Source organism: Macrobrachium nipponense, chromosome 38 (assembly GCF_015104395.2).
Source record: "Macrobrachium nipponense isolate FS-2020 chromosome 38, ASM1510439v2, whole genome shotgun sequence".
Classification (NCBI taxonomy): domain Eukaryota; kingdom Metazoa; phylum Arthropoda; class Malacostraca; order Decapoda; family Palaemonidae; genus Macrobrachium; species Macrobrachium nipponense.
This window is the reverse complement of record NC_061098.1, coordinates 9,792,110-9,811,773: the sequence shown is the minus strand read 5'-3', so window position 1 is coordinate 9,811,773 and position 19,664 is coordinate 9,792,110. Positions and strand designations below refer to the sequence as shown.

Genomic DNA, 19,664 nt, shown 5'->3' with positions numbered 1-19,664 from the left:
CGGAAATGGCTGCTATGAAGGCCTCCATCCGCAACTTACAGTCGCAACTGCTTGCAATGGAAAGCAAAGGTAAGGACAGTGAGATGTGCAGTGATATGAGCAGTGTCCCCAGTGCAGTGGAGGGGGCGTCTGACCGGCTCCGCATTGCCCTTGTCCTAGACCGCTTCCAAACTCCCAAGACCAAGGGAGGAGGAATGTCGACAGCCGCAAGGAGGATGTAGAGTATCCCCAACGGTCAGGCGTCCCTTCGGCAGATCCTGTAGATTCGTCCCAGGCTGCCTTGGATAGCTACAGGAAAAGCATCCTAAGGAAGTGTTTTTCGGACTCTGATTCGTCATCACCCAGGCGCGGTTGGAATTCCGCTACGAAGTCGCGCCCCCTGAAGAGAGCTCTTAGATCCCTAGATTCCTCTCCGGAAGGAGTGCATTCTTCTACGAAGAAATTCCTGGTAGGCCTCCAGGAGCAGTTATCAGCTCTTGTAGGCTCTCTTTCCAAGAGCCCCTCACGCAGGAAGGATGTCTCTTCCAGTTAAGAGCTCTTTTAAGCGTCCTGCATTTAGCGTACGCTCGGACAGTAGCAGGCGCCCTTCTCCTAACAGATGCTCCTCTCCAGCGAAGCTCTCTGCTGCCAGTATCTCCACTCTTCACAGACGATCTTCTCCTGTCAGGCGCTCTTCATCGGGCAAGCACCTCTCCTCTTCTAAGCGACCTTCCAGGAGTACATCGCGGGGCAGAAGCGCCTCTCCTGACAGGCACCAAGAGCCTGAGAGGCTCCCTGATTCGGACGGTATCCGAGTAGGCAGTAAGCGCTTTACTCCTTCTAGGCGCCCTGTAGAGGACTCTAGCGTATCTCCTGGCATTCGCCAGGATCATGGCCGGATCCAAAGAAGCAGCAAGCGCCGTACTCCGTCCAGGCACTCTACAATGGACAGAAGTGCCTCTCCTTAAGCGCCAGAAACTTGAGAGACTCCTCGATCCTGGTAGGATCCGAGAGAGCAGTAAACGCCTTTCTCCTTCGAGGCTCCCTCTCAGGGACTCAAGCGCCTCTCCTGACAGTCGCCGTGATCATGGCAGGCTTTTTTCTCCTTCCAGGCGCTCTCTAAGGGACGCAAGCGCCTCGCCTGCCAGACACCAGGAGCCCAAGAGCCTAGTTAGTAGCAAGCGCCTTTCTCCTTCCAGGCGCCCTTTAAGAGTCGCATGCGCCTCCCCTGACAGGCGCCAGGAGCCTGGGAGATTCCAAGATCCTAACAGGATCCAGACTAGCAGCAGGCGCCTAGCTCCTGACAAGCGCCCTCAAGCGGAAGCAAGCTCCTCTTCGGACAGGATCAAGAAATCTTCTAGGGAGAGAAGCGCCTCTCCTGCTAAGAGTTCTTCACCTAGGAAGCCCTCTTCTCCAGCGGCAGCGTTGGAGGATGTCTCAGAAGAGGAATCCCCTAAAGACGCTGGGGTGTCTGATTATAAGAGACTCGCAGCTCTTTTTCTTCAGGAATTCGGAGACTCTACGTCCAGCGGACCCTCCCTCTCCAAGATCGCTGCTCTCCAGCACGAAGTTGTCCAAGTCCCCCTCCTTCGTAAGGATGCCCCCTACCCTTTCTATGAAGAAAGCTTTTAAGGGCTTAGAGGGGTGGCTTCTTTCTAAGAAGGAAGCAGGGAAGACTTTTTTCCTGCCCTCCTTCCAAGCTTGCAGGAAAGCCAGGTACCTGGTATGATACCAAGCAGCCCATGGGATTGGGTCTTCCTTCGTCTGCGGATTCGGATTTCTCATCGCATGTGGATTCTTCTAGAAGGCGCTCTCTACTTTCGGCTAAGGCTTCTTGGGGAATGTGTGAGATGGACCATCTCCTCAAGGGCCTTTTCCGTACTTTGGAAGTTTTCAACTTCATGGACTGGTACCTGGGAGCGCTGGCCAAGAGGGCTCAGGACCCGGACTTTGTCAGCATGGACGAGTTATCCAGCGTCCTTTCCCTCAAGAGACAGTAAAGGACATTTCTAGGTCCTTGTCGGAGAAGGCAACACAGGATCTTCTGGCCCAATCGGCGAAGAGGGAGAAGCTGCCTTTCCAGCAGCCCTTTCGAGGGAAGACAACTACTAGAGGCACTCTCAGGAGTAGAAGGCCCGAGAGGAGAGGAAAATCTTCGAAAAGATCTTTCGGGAAGACCCAATGAAGCGCGAGTCCTCCAGACCAAAGTAGGTGCCAGACTGCTGAGATTTGCCAAAGTCTGGGCACAGAGAGAGGCGGACGCCTGGTCCCTCTCCATCCTCGAGAGAGGATACTTCATGGAGAAGCCTCCTTTGACGACAACTCTAAGGGAGTTAACGGCAAGATACAAGTGATCCTGTATGAAACCAAGCCCTTCTGCAATTAGTAGAGCAAATGCTGGACAAGGAGGCCATAGAACAGGTACAAGAGCTCCATTCCCCAGGGTTTTACAATCAGCTGTTTTTGGTGTCAAAAACCTCAGGAGGGTGGAGGCCGGTTTTGGATGTAAGCGCTCTGAACTTCTTCGTAATAAAGAAGAAGTTCTCAATGGAAACATCATCCTCTGTCCTTTCAGCGCTTCGTCCAGGGGACTGGATGGTGTCCCTGGACCTTCAAGATGCGTATTTCCACGTACCAATTCATCCTTCGTCCAGGAAGTACCTCCGATTCATGGTACGAGGGAAAGTGTTCCAGTTTCGGGCTCTATGTTTCGGGCTTTCGACGGCCCCTCAAGTGTTTACGGGCCTAATGAAAAATGTAGCACATTGGCTACATTTGGAGGGAGTAAGGATCTCCTTGTATCTGGACGACTGGTTGATTCGTGCCCAGTCAAAAGATCGCTGTCTGGAGGACTTGTCACTGACTTTAGAATTGACCCAGTCCTTAGGACTGTTAGTAAAACTCGAGAAGTCCCAGATGATTCCCCAGCAAAGCATTGTCTATCTGGGGATTCTGATGGATTCTCGGGGTTTTCAAGCGTTTCCTTCCCAGGAAAGAAGAGATCGCTGCTTACAGAAAGTGGCAGCCTTCCTAGAGAAAGAACAATGTTCCGCGAGGGAGTGGATGAGTCTTCTGTGGACCCTTTCCTTGTTGGAACAGTTCATTTCATTTCTTTAGGAAGGCTGCACATAAGACCCCTTCAGTTTTACCTGAGGGAAAAATGGGATCAGAAATCCCAAGACCTGTCGGACTCCTTCCATCTCACAGAGAAGATAGAGGAGGATCTCCGTTGATGGTTGGACCCACAAAGACTCAACCAAGGCTTGTCTCTTCGTGTGCCGAGCCCTCGCCTAGTGTTATTTTCAGACTCCTCGGAGTTGGGTTGGGGAGCAACTCTAGGTGCGAGAGAAGTGTCAGGCACCTGGAGAGGAGAACAGGTGTCCTGGCACATCAACAAAAAGGAGTTGGCAGCGGTTTATCTGGGCCTCCTTCACTTCGAGTCTCAGGTCACAGGATCGGTGTTGCAAGTGAACGCCGACAACACCATAGCCCTAGCTTACATCAGGAAGCAGGGAGGAACACATTCCTTCTCCCTTTACGAGAAAGCAAAGGAGTTGCTTCTATGGACCAAGGAAAGGAACATCACTCTCCTCACCAGGTTCATCCAAGGAGAAAGGAATGTGAGGGTAGATCTTCTCAGCAGAAGAGACCAAGTCCTTCCCACGGAATGGACTCTCCATCCAGAAGTGTGCAACAGACTGTGGAACCTCTGGGGAAGACCAAACCTAGACCTGTTCGGACCCATTGGAATGCAAGACTGGAGAACTACTGCTCACCGATTTCAGACCCAAGGGCAGTAGCAGTAGACGGTCTTCTTCTGGACTGGTCGGGAATCGACGGGTACGCTTTTCCCCCTTTCAAGATCTTAGGAGAAGTAGTGAGGAAGTTTGCTTCAGCGGAAGGAGCAAAACTAACTCTGATCGCCCCTTTCTGGCCAGCTCAAGATTGGTGCACAGAGGTACTGGAATGGATGGTGGATTTTCCGAGGTCGCTTCCACTCAGGAGCGATCTTCTCAAACAGCCCCACTTCGACAGGTTTCACAAAAACCTCCCCGCTCTCAGTCTGACTGCCTTCAGACTGTCGAAGGACTCGTCAGAGCGAGGGGTTTTTCACGCGAAGCTGCAACGGCTATTGCAAGAGCCAGGAGACCCTCTACCTTACGCGTCTACCAGTCGAAGTGGGAGGTGTTTCGAAGATTGAGCAGAGCTCAGAAGGTATCCTCTTCCAGTACCTCTGTAGCAGACATAGCCGACTTCCTCCTTTACTTGAGGGAGAAGTGCAAGCTTGCTGTCTCCACCATTAAAGGATATTGGAGTATGCTTTCCTCTGTCTTCAGGCATAAAGGCCTGAATATTTCAGAAGACAGGGACCTCCATGATCTGATTAGGTCTTTTGAAACTGCTAAGACTAAGACAACTAGACCACCCAGTTGGAACCTGGATGTGGTTCTAAAATTTTCAATGACAAACAAGTTCGAGCCTCCGCATACAGCCTCCTTTAGAGACTTAACAAGGAAGTCTTTGTTTCTTTTCGCTCTAGCTTCAGCTAAAAGGATTAGCGAACTACAAGCTTTAGAAGGCAAAGTTGGGTTCAAGAAGGACTCGGCAATTGTTTCCTTCAAACCCCTTTACCTGGCAAAGAATGAGAATCCTTCTAAACCATGGCCAAGAACTTTCTAAGTTAAGGGACTGTCTTTGATTGCAGGAAGAGAATTAGAGAGGACTTTGTGTCCAGTCAGAAGCCTCAAATTCTACCTTGAGAGGAAGAGGCAACTAGGAGGCAACACAGAGAGTCTGGTGCTCGGTTAGAGATCCGAAGAGAGCCATTTCTACTAATGCTCAAGCGTTCTTCATCAAGGACGTGATTATAGAAGCTCATCTTTCCTGTGAGGACGAGCAACTCAAGCTCCTAAGAGTGAAAGCTCATGAGGTGAGAGCCATAGCTACCTCTTTGGCATTTCCCAAGAACTTATCTCTCCAGACTCTCGTCGAGTCTTCCTACTGGAGGTGTAATTCAGTTTTTGCATCTCATTATTTGAGAGACGTACGAGTGACATACGAGAAGTGCTTTTCACTGGGAGCATACGTATCTGCGGATTCGTTGCTGGGAGAGGGAGCTGAAGCTAATCCTAGTTAGTTTAGTTTAGGTTAGGCATTTTTTAACAGTTTGTGATGTGTTTTTAAGGTTAATTGGAAGAGGGTATTGGAAGGGTACCCCTTTCAAATCGTAGCTCTAACAGTGTTAGTTTGGTCAGGTGGTCGGGATTGGCTGTTGTGCTCCTTGTTGTATATTGGTACCTAAAGCTCTGTCAAGTAAGAGGGCTAGTCCCCATTGATATGATACAGGTTAAGGCTCTGCCATGTAAGTGGGTCAGCCCCCATTGGCACGATCCACTAGAAGGCTCTGTCAAATAAGTGGGCCAGCCCCCATTGACTAGATCCAGAAGCTCTTGAGGCAAGCAGACTCATAGACAGTATCCATGAAGTCTTCTGCCCATTCAGGTAGGAACCAAGGTTGTTTTCTCTATACCTACAACATATGTTGTTTTCCTGTTTTTTATTATATATAGTATTTAGCTGTCTCTTACCCTCCACCAAGGGTGCCAATCAGCTAAGTATATATTTGGCGGGGAAGTTGCATGTACAAAAATGACATTGTTATGATACAATAAAGTTTTTTACATACTTACCCGGCAGATATATAAGATTAATAGCCCGCCCAGCCTCCCCTCAGGAGACAGGTGGAAGAGAAAATCTGATTAGAAAACGGGAATGGTTCCTAATCTCGCCACCCAGCGGCAGGAGAGGGTTGATCACCTGACCTACCTGTCGCGTGTGCCACGAGTTTTGAATTCTGTTGGGACGTCGGAGACTATAGCTAAGTATATTTCTGGCGGGTAAGTATGTACAAAACTATTGTATCATAACAATATCATATTTTAAAATGAAAAATCAATGTTAATTATTATATCAGAAAATTGTTTAATTGCAAAGCAGGTCATAGGCTAGGTAATTAATGATTAAACTCTGCAAACATAAAATGGAATATTATTAAGGTAATGTATCAAAATAGCTACCCGTAGAGAATAGCAATGTATCAAGATAATTTCTTGCAATTCGATTTGACTGTTATAGGTTATGTAATTTTGTAATGTGGTTAAAAGTTTTTTTTTTTGTTCATTGTAGCTTTTTAGAAGGGAGTGAATACTTAGCTATTAGCACTGAAGCAAGATTAATTAAAGCAAAATAGTTTAGGTTTTATTCTTACAAATTAATTTTCAAGTGATAATGTCTGACATTTAAAATGTAAAGTGATAAGAATACCCTGGCATTATCCCTTACGTATTTCTCATATTAAAAGTTGTTGAGAAAAAACTGATTTATAATTTGCAGGTAATCACTACTTTAGAACGTGCGATTGAGTGTTCACAAAAGGAAGCTGTAGCATATGCAACTAGTATTGATCGAGAAGGGAGGTGCATTGTGAGATGTTCAGATTTTCACAATTGTTCCACATCTAAAACCTTAATGGAAAAACACACTTCAAGAGGAGGTGGCAGGCCTTTAAAAGTCCAGGTAAGCTACCATTTAAGTACTAACTGTATGTCAAAGGCATTTCATTGGTTCGTACTTTATCATAGGAGAAATAGGTCTTATGTTCAAAGGTAACTGTCAGTCTCATTTATCATACTGTAAAGGACTGTATAATTGAAATAGTTTATTTTCTGTACCATAATACGATCAGATTTTCCCACAAATCTCTTGCAAAATCCTTTTTAGGCAAAAAGTCTGTTGGAGGTAATGATTGGATGTTGATAGTACAGTACTAGTATGAATTTATAGGTATTTTGGGGGCTGCTATTGAACTTGACTACAGTAGGGCCTCGATAATCGCGGGGGATAGGGCCCAGAACCCCCCATGATAAGTAAATACCCGTGTTATCCTGGTACCCCCTCATACCCCCCTCAAAAATTGCTTTAAACTGCCTACTTTAATAAGTAACCCACCCAAGACCACTATTTCAATGTTTATAACTGCCTACTTTAGTTCAAGCACCAAATATGTCTTCAACTATCACCTTAAACTAAATTCAAGACAGTTTCAAAGTTATTCTTTCCTATCTTCAATTTCCCCTTCATCAGATCAGCAAACAAAAGTATATTACCTAACAATTCCTTTCTATTTTCATGATTTGGCTGCTGCACCAAACTAAAAGTACATAGTACATCTATTTTGTGAATGAACATATTTTTATGAACAAAAAAAAAAAACCATGCATTTAACTGTAATGATTACAGCACCCAACTATAATATCACTGTATAAACAGCAAAATACAGCAATAAAAATCTATTTTTGTCTTGTTTACATTTAGAATCAGCTGATGGACGTTTATTACCGAAAGAATTATTTTGGAAAACAATTGTTGCTAAAAGAAACTAATTTATTAATGGAATTATTATTATTTTTAACTTTGTACATAATAGTTTATGATATTATGGTACAGTAATTCATATTTATTGAGAGAGAGAGAGAGGAGAGAGAGAGAGAGATAGAGAGAGAGGAGAGTTAGAGAGAGAGAGAGAGCAGCTTAGGAGGAGAGTAATTGTTGAATAGCTTGAGAGAGCAGCTTGGGACAAGAGTAACTTGACTAGCTTAGCTCGAGAATAACAATGAAATTTGTATTTTAAATATTTTTATGGTGATAAGAAATGAAACATCGATAGTGATAAGATATTCTCTTGTATACTGTAATAATATGTGATAATCATTGAGTCAACTATAAAAGTTCTATTGAAGCACAGTTTCGTAAATCACAGAAAGAATAAAAATATGGCAACACATTTGTATCTAAAAATGTCGGGGACCATCTTGTTCTTTTATTGCGACAATAATAGATCAGTATTATAGTTTTTTTCTGTAAGTGATGAGAGAGAGAGAGAGAGAGAGATTTTGCTATTTACATTCATAGTATTTCAAAATGTGTAAATGAGTTTATCCTAAAAATGCATTTAGTCATGAAAAGAAGAAGAAAACAGTAATTAGTGAATCTTGCTCTATGATAAAATTCGTGATTTTGTTAATTTTCCGGGATATAGTATTTGGGCTCCAAAAATAAAAGTAAGTAAAGTGATTTATGATAGAGTTTAGAGGATACTTATGTAAAATACAATGTAGTTTATAGAACGGTGTAACCACTATCACATTATGTAAAAATAGTATGTACGAATGAGACTGTAGGTTTGGTGACGTCACGGTGATCATACTTATTTTTTTCGTGAATGAATATACATTTATGATGAAAAATAGTTACTGTATTGCTTACAGTACCATACTGTAATATTAATGTAATCACATCAAAATAAAGTAATCAGTGCATACTGTAAACTTGTAAAGTGTATTTTTGTCTTTTGAAAAATGTATTCCCCAAGGAATTATTCCTTGAAGAGGCTTTTTAGCATGAAGATAAGCCGATAATATATAAGATATACATTTTATTATGAATATATGACAATAATATATAAGGTAAAAATGGTTTTATTATGTTTACGCTTCGTTGCCGATCACAAACAACAATACGATAATCTATGACAATTATTGTTTGTATGACTGCAGTGTTCAGGGAAGTTGATTACGTTATACCAAAACAATAATGAAGTTCAAATTGAAAATTAATGTTTTCCTAAATGTTATTGCTACTGTAATAACAGTACTACTATTAACATTTCTAAAAATGTTCAGAATGACAAAGGTCGCTGTGAAGTGTAACTCAATGTTTACATTTCTGCTGGCCACTCAACTACAAGTTGATGTCAATGATGTGGAATTATTCCATGAGTAGGCTATATATTATGAAGATATGCCAAAAATATATAAGGTGAGAATGGTTTTACTACCTTTATTGTCAGTTAATATCATAATGTGAATCTGTTAATGCATTTGCTGGTTGTCGGAACCAGACGAGGCTTAGCCTACCAATGACAAGCCTGTGATGCTGGGATTCATACCAGCGATATAGACTGAGAAGTGGTCCAAGGAAAAACCTGTGATTTACTGAATCCGTGATTGCTGATCCGCGACTAAGCGAGGCCCCAACATTAGCCCTGTCTAATTCCTTTTACGTGGTTTATGGTTTATAGTGTGCCTATTATAGCGCCCTGTAAATGACACCATTGTACATATTCATTACTACGGGTTTTCTGCTTTGCAGGTGATGCACTCGTATGTCATTGCACATCAAGTGTTTGCTTCGAGATTGCTGACTTGGCTACACAACATTTTGGAGTCTGCACAAGCCTTTAGACTTATTTTTAGTGATATAGTGAACAAGGTAATGATGGAAGTCTCTAAGTTTACGTACCACTGGCTGTTATAGTCTCTTTAGTTGCTCCTTATGTTGATCAATTGTAAATTGAAGTCAAGAGGAAAATGTGTACTGGACAGTATTTTAACGTTTTCATTTTATAAATTCAGTTTCCTTGTACCAGGGATTTATTTGAAATTTAATTTCATACGCAGTGTTTACTTTTTATTGAGCTTCACATATTTATTAAATTGTAAGTTATATGTATAAATGTGGTACTTCTCACTAATTCTTGTCATTTACAATATTCTGATTGGATATCTTAAATCCAGGATAATGGCAGCATTGTGGAGAACATTATTTGGACGGATACAAAGATGTGGAAAACGGCACGTGTTCAGTGGCATAGACTTTTCATATCAGGAATGCTTATGGACCAGGAGAGCAAGAAAATGTTTGCAAGGGTAAGAAGAAACTGTTAGGTCATTGTAATTATAGATCAATGTGAGACTTCCCAGTCACAATTGAAGACTTGCATGCAAATTTTTGGGAGTTGCTCTGCTTAAATAAGAAGTCAAAATTAGAGTAAAAATAAATGGCAGAAAGTGTGGTGAATAAAAATTATTTGGACTTCAGCCTGCATCTTCTTAAAATGTATTGTTGGGATGATTTGGTTTCAGTGATGTATACAACGTAAAATATTTTGATAATGATTATTATCCATATAATTTTTACTGCCATGCTGTTTTTTTAGCCGTGAGAAACATTTGATTATGGACTGCAGTTAAGTTAACGGATAATTGTTTTTTCCAGATATTTACCAAACACTACAGCAAAATGATGAAAGATTTCATCCTCGATGATCATGACCATGCCGTTTCTGTTGCCTCCTTGGGTGTCCAGCTTTTTACGATGCCAACCATTGCTCACATGCTGGTCGCAGATGAGGATGTTTTAGTGCGTCTTCTGAACACTTTCTTGTCAGAGTGCGAGAAAAAGTTAAAAGACAGTAAGTATTTCACGGCCTCAGTTGATAGTAATGTAATTGCTATAATAATGTTGTATACTTTGTGGTAGCAGCGTGCTGAGCTACATAGCAGTATAAGGTCTGATCAGCTTACCATCACCAATTTACTGAGCTGTGAATAGGAACTAGTGGAATCTGAGAATAAAAAAAATGGTCAGGGGCTAGCAACATCTTCTATAAAAACTTGCGGAGAATCAGCAGTTGATACTCTTCTGGCACCATTCCCTTCAAGGGGGCAAAGAAGTGTATAGTAGACAAAAAGGATTGATAGCAAACCATCATCAGTCCTGTTGATATTGGGGAGATCATTGCTAGGCTTACCAAAATGTACTGGCTTAAGCTGGAAAATTAATAAATACATCAAGGGTTTGATGTAATACTAGTTTTATCCTTTATGTAAATCATTTCCTCATACATTACAACTCCCCTCCCCCCTCTGTCGGGTATCTGCTAAGTACTATCTATCTAAAGTTATGCTGACACCCCTGGAGATCACACTCAACATACAATAGAACACACTATGCAAAAGCCCACATTTTGCAATTGGTGATGACATCTAGTCTTTTAATCTGGTGTAGGATTTGCTGTAGTATCACCCAGTATAACAAGGTAGTTCTGCATTTATATCCATTAATGCTCCAGCTTTTATGGAAAAAACTTTCTTTATTATGATTGGTAGTTATGGTACCACAGAAGTTTAGTCATTGTCAGTGACCATAAGTACTTTTGGAAGCCCTTCTAAATTGTTCTAAGAATCCTATATCCAAAAATCAAGTTTTCATTCTGTAAATGTGGAAATTTATATTCTGAAAATACTTCTCTTTTCATTTTGAGTCAAGGGCAGTTCACCAAGAGCAGTGACATTGATTATAAAGAATAACATCTTGCCATTAGAACAATGTTCATTAATATTAAAAAAAAAAGCCCATTGATGGCATTGCGTAGGCTCAGAGAGAAAATGCAGGAAATATATAATAAAGAAGATAGGTAACTCATTCATGATGTGACTATAAAAGGTAATGTGTATGTGATCAATTCTGATCCAAATATTGGGAAAAAAAATCTACAATAACTCGGAAAGCTGATTTTTAATTTTTGAAATAAACGCAACAATTATTTCAGATAAGTTGGCGCTTGAACATCGCAGCTCAAACACTTCGTCTTTCCGTCGTATCCAGTACATCCTTTATGATCTCAAATACCTACTAGGAGTAAAGCCAGAAGCATGGACGGATGACTTGAGGCGTGGTTTTCTTCATGGTTATAATTTGATTTTGCGCCTCTTGAGTATGATGCAGGTGTGTATTTTGTTGGTCTGTGGAGTAAATAGGCTAGTTTTGAAGGGTTGCTGAACTAGGTGATTATAAAGTTTTCCACGTTTTTGTTGCACTCCCTCAAAGTGTTGTATGCCTATCATAGATCTTGTTACCATTATATACTTGCTCTGAGGAAATTTGACTATTTGTATTGGGAATTGGTTTATTTTTCTATGTGGAACTAGTAGGTTGTTAATCTTGTACCCTTTTTGCAGCTTATGTCAGAAAGGAAATCGAAAATAAAGTGGCAAGTGAAAAGAGAGGCGAAGTCTCCACGGCAGTAAACATTTCAAGTATTGTGCTTTAATATTTTCAGGGCATGGATCCAATGGTGAGACAAGTTGGAACACACATGGAGTATGAACCAGAGTGGGAGTCAGCATTTAATCTCCATATCAAGCTTGCCTCAGTCATCCCGCTAGTGATAGAGTGGGCTGCCTCGGACAGAATTGTCCTTATAAAAGCTTACAGGTTTGTAGTGTTTGATAATGCCACTGGTTTGCCAAGAACGGATTGTTGTTGGGCAATAAGTGTACAGTAAAGCTAATAAACCAAAGTTAACATGGCAATTAATTTTCCATGTTTTATAAGTTTTTTATTTGTTTATCTTTCATTCAAATATCCAGCAATGGGAATTGTAGTTATCTAGATGTGACTAGCAGCAGGATTTTTGGTCATTGCACTTTTGAAATGGCTCCAGAACCTATAGCTCCCCCTTCAGGGAAAACGTTAATCATTCAAGGTGGGGTTTTACAGGTTTGGAAAGCTGGTAGATTTATTCTTGTCTCTTCCAAAGTAAAAACAACTAATGTTCTTAATTCTTTTATTAGGTTTTAACTATTTTGGGATACTCTTTGTCTTTTATCATTTCTGGGAGACAAATACAAATTTGAAAAAAAGACTGTTTACACAACCTCAACCTGCTCAGCCTTATGTTTACAATTCAAGGATCAGATGCAGGAAGAGCATTAGTGAATATGGTGGACGATTCCCTTTTTCTTTTGTCCTACCAGTTGTGAGTGGGAGTGGTGCTAACTTAAAAATAACAGGTCACAAACTCAGTAATTGTTACATTAAGGAAGTCCAGATTTAAGTCAAGTTACTGTATACTAGTGAACTAGATTTTGTTCCACCTATTAAAGACACCATTTATCAGTGAAAGTGACTGTAAAGTGTAAACTGTCCTTAAAATATACCTCAGAGATGAAGTCTTACACTTTTAAGTTGAGTGATACAACTCACATATCTCAGAAAAACTATGACTGAAATAGGTAGGATTAAAAAAAATCATAAACAAAAAAATGTCTAAAAAACAAAGTAATGAAGAAAGGATTTTAAGCATTGACAAAGATTACTGAGATTGTAGTTGTAAGTATCCATTAGGAGGTGTTTACAATGATGGCCATCCTCACAGCAGATGATTTTCTTTTTAATTTGTGGACTAAAGTATCAATTAATTGTAAATGATAGTTCTAATTTAGACTACTGATGTTTTTCAGATTGCTGCTTAGGGAATTAGGAGATACGTGTACAGAAGATATGAAGAGGCGGTATGTACGAGAACTTCTTGACTACTCTGTTTCATGCATTGAATATGATGTGTCATCTGCTCCAGTTTCTATTCATCTTCCACTCTCAAGAATTGCAGCTGGGCTTACATTACATTTAGACAAGTATGGATTGAATTACAATTCCCCAGAGTTTCACGTCAAAGGAAAACCATCTCCCGAGGAGCTAATGGAACCTGTGCTCAGGACGCAGGTTATGATTGCACAGGTGAGAGAGTCATTCTGTTTGTAATCAGTCTTCAGTCATCATACAGTTAATTACATGCCATGTGGGGCTTTTTTTCCCAGTTAAATCTTTAAGACAGTTGGAAGTAGTAAGGATGCTGTTTGAAATTAAGGTAAATGATGGCATTTTCTTTGTAGGTTCATGCTGGAATGTGGCGAAGAAATGGGTTTTCACTCATCAATCAGATCTACTTCTATCACAATGTGAGATGTCGTCAGGAAATGCTTGACAGAGATGTAATGCTGCTACAAATTGCAGCGACGCTTATAGATTCCAACGAGTTTTTGATCCATTTGCTGAATCGCTTCAATCTCATGAGCTGGGCTCGTGAAGATTATGAGATCAATTATTTAAGAGTAAGTAGGGTGGTTTTTAGTTGTTTGTAGGTATTGAGTTGTAGATAAGCTGCTTATGTTCAGTTGGAACCAATTTCATAGTCATTATGTGTATTTAGGTTGTGCTTTAAAGTTTGCCTTTATAGACACAGTGTATTTTGATCTTTAGCATCTTTCACTCCTGAATTTACTACTGTAATTCATTACTGTTTTTTGTGTCCTTTTCGCATTTTTTGTTTAAAGAAAGGTATTTTGTTATTAAAGCTCTTAACATTTCTTATTACAATGCCCCATTGTTTACAGGGAAATGATGAAGACAACATGAGGCAGACTGTAGTATTAGTGGAAGAGTATTTACAGTTAGTCATGACCTTGGTGTCAGAACGATACACCCCGGGTATTGGTCAGATTTCTGAAGAGGAACGCATCAAGAAGGAAATTATACAGCTCCTTTGCATTGAACCAATGCCTCATTCTGTTCTAAATAAGGCACTTCCAGAAGGAACTAATCATGAAACTGGCATGGAAAAGGTAAGCTGAATTTATATTTGTAGTGCTTTTGAACACCCTTATTTTTTATTTGAATTAGAACTTGACATATATTCAGTGCCGAGATGCATTATTTTCCATCTCTTATCTCTTCCTTTTGTTCATCTACATAACTGTCTTCTTTACTCCACTCCTGTTGCAGTTGTTCATCCTCTGGCCAGTTTATGGGAGAATTAAAATTGCTATCAGTGATACTTTTGTACTGTTTTATATCCCTTATCCTATACTTTGTTGTCCTTTTATTCTTTCTTTAACATTTGTCCTTAGCTTTGTAAGACGTTCAAACAGATGCTTTAATTTTTCTGTTAGTAATATAATCTCAGTGAATGTCGTAACCCATTTAAGTAATATAATCTCAGTGAATGTCGTAACCCGTTGCCTGGTCTTAAGTTTAGTCATAATTTTATTCTTAGCATATTTGTCAAAATTGTAAATTGTAGTAGTTCAGTTTTATGATTTCCTTCATGTTATTGTATATTATGCTCGGATGTTTTATGAATGTGTAATGTCTTCCATGTATTTGTTTTTCTTTCAGGTAATTGATGAAGTAGCAGATTTTAAGAAAGCAGCAGGTGCAACAAAGGGATTATTTGAACTGAAGAAGTCCTACTATTCTCATTATAATCTCTTTTTCTATCATTACACTCGTGAAGAACAAAGCAAATCAGAGGTAGGTGAAAGTGATACCTGACGATGTTTGCATTTCTTGCCATTGGTACTGAAACCATTGTTGATTTTTCATGATGTAATGTTGTTGAAATATGGGAAATGCTTTGGTGAAAGTGCTTTGTGGTGATGAATAGGTTTGCCATATTTTTCGGCACCATTGTATGTAGTTTAACATAATGTTAGCGTTCAAATCAGCATACAAATCACTACTGGTGTCCTGAGTACTCTTTGTGTTCATTAGATAATGGGCGTTAAGAGATGTCGTTTCCACTTCAAAATACAGTAAATGTCTATATTAAAAAATGATCACCTGTAATCCCTTCAGTTACTGTATGTTTTGCTATATTAGACAATGGGAGCATTACTCATATAAGTAATTATTCAAAGTAAAATTACCTTAGGTTAGTGAGTTTCTTAATTAATTTTTTCATTTATTAGGAATTTTTTTTATTTTATGATAAAATCAGTTAGCCAAATGTTTGTCCTGTTAGTTGGTAGTTAGTGTCTTACTTAGCGGTACTAATTCAGCCTTACAACCATGGACTGAAAACCTTTGCTAAATGTAATGGTCTCTCACATTGGTAGTCTTCATTAATGCAAATGTTCAGTGTATTGCAAGGAAATGTAAAAGTATGACATGATTTGTGTATGTGAAACAGGTAACAAAAGTATTTGACATAGTTCCTTTATCCTAATTAGGTGGCCCAGCGCTTGAGAAAAAAGAATGCTGGGGAAGAGGAATGCTGTCCACCTCCCGTTCCTCCTCCATTCACAGTTCCCTTCACTATGATTGTCAATGTCTTGCAGTGCGATGTTTTCCTTCACACCATTAAAACGGTTCTGAAAAGGTGAGTTGCTGATGTCATATCTAATGATCCCCTTTAAATGCTCTTGTTGTTATTATAAAGGATTAGTTTATCCAGACCTCTGAGCCTAACAATGGCTCTTCTCTGGCTGGTTATTAAATGCTCTCATGCAGGGAAAATTTGTTGGATAACTGCTCATTTATTTCTAAAAGGTTACTGCCAGGATTGTTTGTGGATTTAATTAAATTAATAGTGTCACAGTCACTAGTCATTTATTACCATGGAGATGTTTTCTTCAGTTTTGATTACACAGGCAATTTTATCACCGAGAAGTAAAAATGATTTTTAATGAGAATTATGTATGAATTTTCAGTATCCCTTTTGAGAATAAGCTGTAAGATGATTTTTCTTTCATAGATCCTTGAATTTACTGAAATGTGAGAAATTGATATTCTCTGTTAAGGCATCGAAGATGTTTACAGTATATATATTGTTGCTTGAATCTTAATAAATAATACAGATACACAAATCTGCTGTAATAGCCTTAGAATTGAAAAAAATTCAGACATTTGTGGATGTGTGAATTCTGTTTTAAGAACTGATTATTCCATTGAAACAAACTTTATTTTTAATATTAAGGGTATTACTGTATAGGGAAGGCCAGCTTAAAATGTACAAAACTGGATGCTGTGGGCAATACTGTTATTTGTCATTGTTGGGTATCCTATAGGTCATAGGTGCTTTGCTTTCAGTCTTCAGATCAGTCAAATTTGAATCTGTTGTTAGAAACCTAATTCGTAATACTAATCATTCTCATTCTAGGATGAATGAAGCTAAAGCCCGAAGTGTCAGTGAATCTCAGCTCCAGAAAGTCCTACACCTTATTGGATATGCCCTCCATGAGGAAGAGCGCTACCATCAGAACAATGATCCTTACTTCCACTTTACAAGGAGAGCTCAGAAGATTGAACTTTTGTCTCTCCTAGAGGACCTCGTTGGCCATCATCGAACAAATACCCACAAAGACCTCTTGTCATGGACCATTAGGAAGTAAGTATATTCATAATTTCACAAAGGAAAATGGGAGAGGTAGAAGACCACAGCCCCAAACCCAAGGATCCAAACATTGATCTTCATATGGGGGACAGGTTACTCCACTTCCCTTATTTTCAATAGTCCTTCTTATTATAGGTTATTTTCTTTTACCTTCCTGTATTCAGATAGTGTTGTAAAGGAGAAGAAACAAGAAAACATGAAGACCTGAATTTTTGGTTATGTTAGGGGCTCTGTCTCATGCACAGCTATAATACAAATACTTCAATTTTAAGTCTTTTAAGGACCTTTTAAAGTAATATTATTTTCCATGAGGGGAATAGTATGTTCCACATTGTGAATGGCTTTTTAATTTTAGTTGAACTTTGTTAATCAGAGAAGTGATGTGCTCATAGTCAGTAGATTAAAATGGTTCACTTTATGTTCATCATATAACACTAACCATAAATTAAGGAAAAAGCACTTCTCATGTTATCTATTGCTTAAACTTGTATTGACTGATGTCAGTTTTAGAATACCTATTATTAAGAGACTTATTTCAAATTCCTACTTTGTTTGTGCTTATATTATTACCTTTAATGTCCTCAGGTACCATTCAGTTTTAAATCTGTCCGCTGGAGTCACGAAGCCACCTCAGGTAACTGAAGCAGCCCTGGCCACTGCTTCAACGTCCGTGGCCGGCAATGCGTCGGCGGAAAAGAAACGAAAGGCTGATCTTGTGGCACAGAGAAAAGCCCGTATTATGGCGAAGATGGCTGCCATGCAGCAGAGCTTCATCAAAACAAATGAAACATTGTTTGAGGTGAGATATTTCTAACTTTATTTCTGTTTGCGTTTGAAGTACTAGTAGAGACACTGACTAAATTATAGATTGAATTTTTTAGCTCTAATATTTCCTTGGGTGACAGTTGTATTTTTCATGTGTTAAGTGATATTTCTTTTGTTCACGAGAAATGGAAGAAACATAAATTTCCTTAATATTATGGATTACAGTCGTTTGCTTCAATTTTTTTTACTCAAACTTCCTGTTTGACCTGTAAAGTCCCTTTGTTTTGATTATTATGTAAAGTGTGCATCATTGCATTGTAGGCTAAATAGAAATAATAAACCAGGTACATTACAGCTTATCAAAATTACTAATGAGGGATATCTGAATTATTTTTTTTTTTATACAGGAAACTCCATCAACAGTTGACCAAATTCCAGATGTCCCTGAACCAACACACATGGATATTAGTGAACAGCTACCCGAGGATATGATAGCTATCGGCCCTCGACAGACACTTAGGATACCAAAAGAAATTCCGTAAGTGTATAAAGTAGATTAGATTTTTTATTTTATTTTGTGCTTTTATTTATGACCAATATTAGCAGTTTATGTAGTTCAGTATTTCTCTTAATATCTCAGTCATGGTGAGATGTTTTCTTGTATTAAAAGTTGCAAATTTCAGGATAAGGTAAGAAAAATAACAGTCAGGTAGGGTGTGAAGTCTGATATTTGCTATTTGGAAAAATGGTAGTGATGATGTGCCTTTCATTTTTGTTATAGGTATACGTGTATCCTTTGTCATCAAGAGGATAGTGTTGGTTCAGGTGAGGGCCCCACTGGCCGTCCTATGGTACTTGGTGGTCTTATTCAGAGATCTACAGTTTTGTCTCGAAATCGTGCCCTCCGTGTCGAGCAACCAGAAAACCACGATCCTTTGATACTACCTGCCGACCTACATTGGGGTGTCCATACTTCATCCTGTGGTCATGCTATGCATGCCCAGTGCTGGCAGAAATACTTCGAGGATGTCCTAACCAAAGAAAGACGAAGACCGTACCGGTGAGTACAGTACTTACTGTTGGCAATTTAGAGGGTGCTCTGGTTTATTAAATGTCTTTACTTTTGTTCTCTGTGCTCGTAGGTTTTTATTCTCCAGAACTTCTTTGCCTTTTAGTTAGTGACATTGACAGCCTTGGAAAAGGAACCAAGTATAACTTACTTAGAATAGGAGTGAGAGTGATTATGTACTAGAGGAATGCTTCATATACCACGTGAGTGTACCCATGCATGACGGTAATGTATCTGAAGGTACGTCATTGAAATATCAGTAATTCTTTAATAACTGAACTGCTTCAGTAAATTCAATGTATTAATCAATTTGTTCATGAAACTTACCTGTCAGATATATATATAGCTGTATTTTTCCGAATCCGACAGAAATTTAAACACTTACGACACACGCAGTGGGAGTCAGGTGGTTAGTACCCATTCCCGCCGCTGGGAGGCGGGTATCAGGAATCATTCCCATTTTCTATTCATAATTTTTCTGTCGCCGGTGCTGAAAACACCTGTTTGCAGCACCTCCGTCCAGATTTTGGAAACTTACTAGCTACTTGAGTATCCCTTTTGGTTTTTCTTTGGTATCTGAATTGGATCGGTGGCTTGGCACACGTTGACTTTGGATTGATTTGAATTTGGTATTGATTTTTCTTTGATCAAGATGTCAGGGTCTAGTTCTGCTAGCGCTAGATTTTGTTCTATGTCCGAATGTAGAGGTAGGCTACTGAAAGCTTCAGTAGACCCACATTCTGTTTGTAAAGTTTGCAGGGGGAATGAATGTACGTTTGAAAGTCGTTGTAAGGAGTGTGAAAGATTAACAGAGTCGGAATGGAAGGCGTATGAAACCTATCTTAAGAAACTTGAGCGAGATAGGTTAAGGAGGTCTTCCTCCAGGAGTGTTTCAGGTAGGCAAGATTTAAATTATTCTCCTGCTAACCCTCCTTCTGTAGATTATGCTCCTACCCCTGTAGTGTTGCCTCCGGCCCCTGAAACAGTGTCGTAGAA

The 19,664-nt window shown here is 39.6% G+C and overlaps 1 protein-coding gene across 5 annotated transcripts in view; it reads left to right on the top strand.

The window, feature by feature from the left end:
* LOC135209616 (E3 ubiquitin-protein ligase UBR2-like) overlaps positions 1-19,664 on the top strand; it is a 97,432-nt gene that overhangs the window by 33,190 nt on the left and 44,578 nt on the right. For all 5 annotated transcript variants that reach the window (XM_064242317.1, XM_064242318.1, XM_064242319.1 and 2 more), the window contains exons 7-21: positions 6,373-6,555; positions 9,190-9,309; positions 9,615-9,746; positions 10,096-10,291; positions 11,432-11,607; positions 11,942-12,096; positions 13,125-13,401; positions 13,557-13,775; positions 14,058-14,285; positions 14,839-14,973; positions 15,672-15,820; positions 16,601-16,828; positions 17,420-17,633; positions 18,007-18,137; positions 18,381-18,659. In XM_064242317.1, the coding sequence (XP_064098387.1) occupies positions 6,373-6,555; positions 9,190-9,309; positions 9,615-9,746; positions 10,096-10,291; positions 11,432-11,607; positions 11,942-12,096; positions 13,125-13,401; positions 13,557-13,775; positions 14,058-14,285; positions 14,839-14,973; positions 15,672-15,820; positions 16,601-16,828; positions 17,420-17,633; positions 18,007-18,137; positions 18,381-18,659 (2,822 nt within the window). The remainder of the gene's footprint in view (positions 1-6,372; positions 6,556-9,189; positions 9,310-9,614; positions 9,747-10,095; positions 10,292-11,431; positions 11,608-11,941; positions 12,097-13,124; positions 13,402-13,556; positions 13,776-14,057; positions 14,286-14,838; positions 14,974-15,671; positions 15,821-16,600; positions 16,829-17,419; positions 17,634-18,006; positions 18,138-18,380; positions 18,660-19,664) is intronic.